Consider the following 6,777-nt stretch of genomic DNA (forward strand, 5'->3'; position numbering starts at 1 on the left):
CCTTTTGGGAGGTGGGGTGTGTTGTATAGGGCACAGATTTTTATGTAGGCTGGGAATTGCTAAATTACTGCTGCACTATGTTGAACGTTACGGTCTTCTTCTGGCCTCTGTAACAAATGCAGGCAAGTAATTAACAAAAGGCAAGGACATCTGTTCTCTTCTTGCGCACCAGGCCCCTTCCACATCCCACGACAGAGGCAGTGCGATTTCCACTTTTGGAAGATACTGAGTAATTTTTTGCGAGGGCAAACACTAATTTGAATACAACTGTAGTTAATTGAGCACGATACTGTGTCCTGTATAAGAATTTTAGGCAGATCCCAACCCCCACCCCAAACCTAAAACTGACAGCAACAGACCAAAGTAGGGTGTAAACAATGCAGTCTGCAACACCTGTGTAGGCAAAACCAATTGACCAAAGCATTAACTGGCAATTTCAAAAGGGGGCACCGCTGTTGGCCATAAAATGTAAGACTTGGCTTCTTTTTAAGGAATGGGGACCACTGGCCCTGCATTCAGAACCCTTGGAAAATTTGGCATGGATGGGGCATATTAAGAGCGTTTAGTGGTACGCATGTTGCGAGTCAGCGGAAATATGATGCTTTGGTGGGAGGGTGTGGAGGACGAAGTTCACAAGACAAGCTGCATTCCACTTACCCCCCCCCACCCCCCACCCCACCTGTACATAGCATTTTAGAGTTAATAACCCCACATTGCAAGGGCACTGAATTTTCAATAAAGGTAGAGAAATCACAAAGGATAACACACTGTAGGTCACAAAGCAGGATTCTGTAATCTATGGCGCTCCCGTTGTTTTAGATCAACTTCCACAAGCTTTAGCCAACATAGTTAATGTTGGAAGAATCATGGGAGTTGTAGTCCAAAACATCGACAGTCTCGGGTAGCAGATCACTGCCCTCAGACCATTCAAATCCACAAATACGTACACCGACATAGTGAACAAAAATACTAAGAAAACAATTAAAGGAAAACATTTATTCCAATAATCACAACGAACATTAAAGAGAACCTTAAGCTACAGTTGATTTATTATAAATTAGGTGTGCAAATTCTATTTACATGGCTTGTAAAAAGACAAATAAAAAAAAACATAGCGCGTGGGTCGAGCCAGTGCCCCAGTGTCTTTAGCGGTAGTAGCATTTTTGAGACTGCTTCCAAAAAGTGGATTCCTGAAGAGTGTCTACATTGCGCGACATAGTAGTGCTGCAAGCAGACACGCAATGCCACTTAAGCACCTGGGTCCATTCTGTCCCTGCTTCACAATGTCCACTCCAGCTGCATTGCCAACGACTACCGCCTGCACACCTAGTGTTTTTGTTTCCATTTCTCCTCTGTCAAACCGGGCCCTGCTGAAGCCGCTGCCACTTTATTTCAGCCGCATGACCACCTGCAACAACCCATGGTCATGAAAAGAACGCATATTGAGATGCGGCACTGTGGTGGGTGGCATGCTCCAAGATACAGGCGCATGGAGCCAAACTTGCAGCGGGGGTGTGGGGAGGCAGCGAGTATCGCATTTCACGTCCATTCCCACTTGGCCGACCCCAAAAATGAGGTACACCCCTCTCCTTAAAGAGTTATGTCCAATCCCACAGGATTGTAGGTTCTTAATAGTGTGTTGTCTAGCATGGGGTGGGGATGTGGAGAATGTTGTTCTAGAACAAACAGCATCTAATAAGCAACATGACCATTTTTCAGCCCATCATGCGCCTGCCTCAGTTGTGTAGGTAGATGACTAGTTGCCGGGCGCAGATCACCGCTTCTTCTTGCTGTGACGTAGCATCTTCTTCCGCTTCAGTATCATCTCATAGAGCTTTTCGAGCCCCTGGTGGAGGCCGAGGCCGTCCACGGCACTGCAGCCCTGGATGTAGTTCAAGGTGGAGGAGCTCAGTTCGTGCATGGCAAGCAGTTTCTCCACCTCGGCCACCGACAAAGCCTCTGCCACATCCTGCTTGTTGGCCAAGATGAGAACCGGTACGCCCTGGTTCTCAGAAGTCCTTGTGATTTTGTGGAGCTCCACTTTGGCCTCCTCCATTCGCTCACCCTCAGAAGAGTCCACAACAAAGACCATCCCGTCCGTCCTGCGGGTGTAGGATTTCCACAGTGGTCGCAATTTCTCCTGGCCGCCAACGTCCCAGACTTGGAAAGTGATGGACCTGGAGCTGCCAACCGGGGCCTTGATCTTCTCCATGTTGAAACCTTTGGTTGGAACGCTTTTCACAAACTCCTTAAACTTCAGTCGGTAGAGTAGCGACGTCTTCCCGGCAGAGTCCAACCCAATCACAACCACGTGCAGGGTCTGGAACTGGGGCAGGAAGGACGTGTTGGGGGCAATCTCAGTGAGGTGGTTGCCCATGGCACCAGTGTTCCGCAGTGTGTTCCACTGTGCTCGTTTTCCACAGAGTGGTGGCAATGCTAGGAGTCCTCCCAACTGATGGCGGCCCCTCAAGGTCAAAGGCTGTTCACAGCATCGTCAAAAGGACCAGGGTCTCTGGGGCAGCCGCTGTGCAGTTTTCACCTATTTGTGGAAGAAAAAATAAATATGGTCATTATGGACACAGATATGAAGTACTATATGTTTTTTGTTTGTATTGTTTAAACAAGTTAAAGGTTAAATTACAAGAATCAATAATTTACATGTTACTACAACAAGTCACCATCCACTTTACAACCATAAAACCGTACTATATAAATTAAGAAACTGTTTTACAAACGGCATTTCAAGAAATAAATCCTCCCCCATACGCGCCCTTATTTTTGCACTGCTTCGTACAAGATCCGATACATTCAGTAACAAGGCGTCATGTACTTGTTCTATAGTAATTAAGTTAAAGACCGCGCGGTGCAGATCTGATGTGCGGTTTATCATCAAAAATCGTCTGCTTGCCCCAGTTTAGAAAAACTGGTATTAAGACTCAAATGACTTCTTTTTGTGGAATTGTACAGTTTTGTAGAGGCAAGGAGGGCGACCAACCAGTGGCCACGTATAGAAGTGCTGCCGTGTTGCATTTTCTAAAATACTTTTGCAGAGCGAGTTTTCTGAGGGTAAACTTACATATAAACATTTTTTTAAAAAAAAATACCGTCTCCCCACAAGGGACATTTCCCGTCCTCTACCATGAAGGGGTTAACGACGGATTATATTATGCTAGGAACCCCTCAACTGGAGGTGGGGCCGATTAACAGCGAGCCCGACAAAGAGGCTTAACTCCTGGGAATCCCATTATGGCCCTGATCACTGGCCGAGAGAGGGGGACAACAGCCCTAAACGCAACAGACTTGATGGGGTTTTGAAGCAGTGGAACTAAACCCATTACTAATTGTTCCACTCGCTTCAGGCGGAGGAGGAGTTTTCCCCTGCATCGGCTTTACAACGACAGGGTGTTCAGGGAGGGGGGTGCATGGGGCATTTTATCTGCCCAGTTGTGTTCCTCCAGTTGCCACAATTCTCGCCCAGGATACAATGTCCTCCCTCTGCGCAAATTTACTATTGGGGCAGTTCCTTCCCAGGGAGGTTGGGGGCGGGGACTACATAGATTTAGGGAAGGGATAGGCGCTACCTCATTAATCCGGGAGGGGGGGGCACTGCACAGATTTGGTGAGGGGGTACCCCCCCCCCCCTTCTCATTAAGTACTCAAGTAAATGCGGGTTGCTGGACGCCTTCCCTGCGACAAAGACAGCTGGGGTGTTTGTGGGCAACACATGTGGCAGGGCGGCCCTGCTTGACACTCAACCCCTCACCCCCCACGATTTCATTTTACAGGTTCTCCCTAAGTTGATTTGCCCTCGGTTCTCACGCCTGCCGCAGACAGGGGAGATGAAACACTCCGCACCCAGAAACACAGCGGAGCCCAAATGCTGCTTGGGACATCACACGTCCTCGTGGCTTTATTAAGCACACAAAAATAACACTAGCCACTCCCAGCAAGTCGGTAAATTACTGGCGTGTGCCGTTCTTAGGCCATTTCTCAACAAACCAAAACAATACACATAATAGCCCCGATGCTTCAAGGCACTATGGGGTGCCACCTCCCCCTCCATTCAAAGGCGGAGAAAAGTGTCGTTACCATCACTGTGGGAATTTAAGAAGCCTTTAAAAAAAGAAAAAAAGTAATGCATGTGTTTTCTATAATATTACACTGCTTCGAAACGCCGGCACGCCCTCGTTCGTTTTGACACATATGACGGGTCCCATTTACCCCCAACCCGAGCAATCCTGCCCATTTCATAGCCCTCGGAAAGGTTGATCTGGGAGGGATGAGATGCTACGATGCCGCGGCCTGGGCTGCACGCAGAGCTATGCAGCAGGCGCGCCACCCACTGAGATACACCCCCCCACACACACACAAAGCATATGCCAAAAGCGGGTCGTTGCGTGCTTAGGGGAAATGTATAGAACAGGGGCAGCACAGACAAGATAGATAAAGCAAAATGTCAAAACACACAGTGTCCGGAAAACAATAGGTTAACAGGAGTGCGAGGAGGCTGGGCAACCGGCGGTGCTCCGCTTGGAAGGCAGCTGCAGGGACTGACTCAGCTGCGAGCGAGGTAGGGTTGTTGACTTGGCTAAAACAGTAATGACAAAATGATGGCAGAGCGCGTCCCCGCAGGGAGTTCCAGCTGCCAGCTCACAGGACTGCAGGATTCAAAGCGGTGAACAGTTCCCACTGGCATGAGGGAGGGGGCAGAGGTGGCTACTGGCCTGCAACAAATGGCCCTTCACTACAGTGACTGTACGGACGCTCGACCACGCACACACACATATGCGAAAAGATAATAATCAGGATATAGCGCTCGATGCCCGATTCCGCATATTTCCAAGCGCTTTAAAAAAAAGACCCAACAGACACAGCTGCGCACAGTTAAACTATGCCCTTCGTAGATGCGATGACCTTTTAGGAGTTGTATTTATCAAGTCATGTATATGTGGTTGGGAGCCAAAATTATAAACCAATTATTTGACAATGCTAAGGGAGAATAATGGGGACCCCAGAGGTGCAGCTTTATTTCAACAAGTGGACGGGGCAACAGCATTCAACGGAGCGCGGGACCCAGACACTGGTCTCCAGGGGCAGAACACTAGCGCCCCCCATCCCCACCAGCCTAATGACTGTTATCAAGTGAATGGAGAGTAACGGGAACTGCAATCCACAAAAGGCATCGTGTTGGCAATGGGCACGACCCCCCCACCCCCAGAGGTGGTGTCGGAACGATGTACCAAGTTACCCTACTGCAATCATGGCATGCGCAACTAAGCGCCACATGCAGAGTAAAACCGCCGTCAGGGGGCCACGCCGAAACCGCTTGCCAACAGCACAGTATTGTAACGCACTCTCAGCGGGGGGCGAGTTTCGTCCACCTTGGTACAAAAGGCAGTAGGCTAGGGGGCTGATGTACCACGTTGCAGGGTCCGGGATTTCCTGCAGACACGAGGGATGCCACAAGCTCCTGCCGATTTAATGTGGGCGGCGAATACAGCGGCCCACGTTTGCACTTTTCCTGCCATGCTGTTAGAATTGACGGTTTTATACACTGTATACCAGACTGCTCAAACATGCACACGGGGCTCTAAGCCGCCGAACTGGCCTGTCGGGTCAGCCTTTCGGTTTTGCACTACACGGCCAGCCCAGTCCCGCGGCAGGGGGCACCATTGGGCATGTGGAAGTGCGGAGTAAACGCATACAGCATGGTTTAGAAAGAAGGGGCGGAGGGGGGGTCCCATTTTACTGCACCAAACCGGCCGCCTTAACTTAAGTGGTCGTGGGTACTGTGTCCAGGAGGGGGGGGGAGAAAGAGACTGGGCAGAGATGGTCTGAAATCAAGCATCCGTTTCAATGTGTGTTCCCATCTGATGAGCGCTGGGTGCACAGTGTGTGCGGGGTCTCGCTGCCCTCAAAACTGCAGGTGCACAACGTGCAGAGAAAAGCGCTGGTTTAAACGAGCGTATGCTCCCCACAAAAGGTTTCCGGGGGAGCCTACGTGGCACGCGGACTGAGGCTTGTAGCGCCAATTACCTGTGAAATCGGTGCAGCCGCTCGTGCCAGTGCCGCAAGCTCTAGTGTCCGTCCCTGTAGCTCTGCAACGGCGCAGCCTCCGACGCACCGTCTCCGCTCAGCTGCAGCCTCGCCTCGCTTGTGAGAGCACGCAGAGAGCAGCCCCGCGGCACAGCCTCGGCGTCCGTGACGTCACGGAGAGCCCCGCCCCCTCCGGGACAGCGTTCCAAGGAGGGCTCCCTCCCTGCGCCGGCGGCGAGCAAGGGTGTAGCGCGAGCAGTGTGTGTGGAGGGAGGAGCCGATCACCCCGCCCCCGCCCCTCCCCCACTCTAATCACAAACACAACAGCGCGAGAGGAGGGAAGTTCTCGGCGCCTTCTGGCGGGCCCCGGAGCTTCAAAGCGGAACTCTGGCATTTGGGGACAGTGCAAACGGTGACACTGGCAGAAGACGCATTTTCAAATGTGACCCGCTGAACGTTTTAACCGCCCCCCCGCCGTGATGCTTTTTTTTTGCGCCATACATCTGCATTGTGCCGTTATGTTCTCAATAATGAATAGGTTTTCTACGCAAACTATATCGAATGTCCCTCAAATTAACACAAAAAACAAGAAAAGCGAGAATGGCCCTGGGTTAAAAAATGTGCACGTTCCATCAATACTTACTTTGATTATTGCTGTATACAAAACCTCCAGAGAAATAGGACTGAAGCTGTAAAAAAAGCGGGAACGTGAAAAGTAAAAGCACGTTGGAATTGCAATTT

The 6,777-nt window shown here is 50.4% G+C and overlaps 1 protein-coding gene across 1 annotated transcript; it reads right to left on the minus strand.

The window, feature by feature from the left end:
* Window positions 1-981: 981 nt before the first annotated feature.
* Window positions 982-6,297, minus strand: ARL4D (ARF like GTPase 4D). Its single transcript, XM_069634415.1, has 2 exons — window positions 6,037-6,297; window positions 982-2,539 (listed from the first exon to the last, which is right to left on the minus strand). The coding sequence occupies exon 2, from the start codon at window positions 2,375-2,377 to the stop codon at window positions 1,775-1,777; it is 603 nt and encodes a 200-aa protein (XP_069490516.1). The 5' UTR covers window positions 2,378-2,539; window positions 6,037-6,297; the 3' UTR covers window positions 982-1,774.
* Window positions 6,298-6,777: the final 480 nt, after the last annotated feature.

Source organism: Ambystoma mexicanum, chromosome 13, assembly GCF_040938575.1.
Source record: "Ambystoma mexicanum isolate Mex_15411 chromosome 13, UKY_AmexF1_1, whole genome shotgun sequence".
Taxonomy (NCBI): domain Eukaryota; kingdom Metazoa; phylum Chordata; class Amphibia; order Caudata; family Ambystomatidae; genus Ambystoma; species Ambystoma mexicanum.

Coding starts and splice junctions, on each gene's coding strand:
- ARL4D (XM_069634415.1), bottom strand. CDS start 2,377: ATGGGCAACCACCTCACTGAGATTGCCCCCAACACGTCCTTCCTGCCC.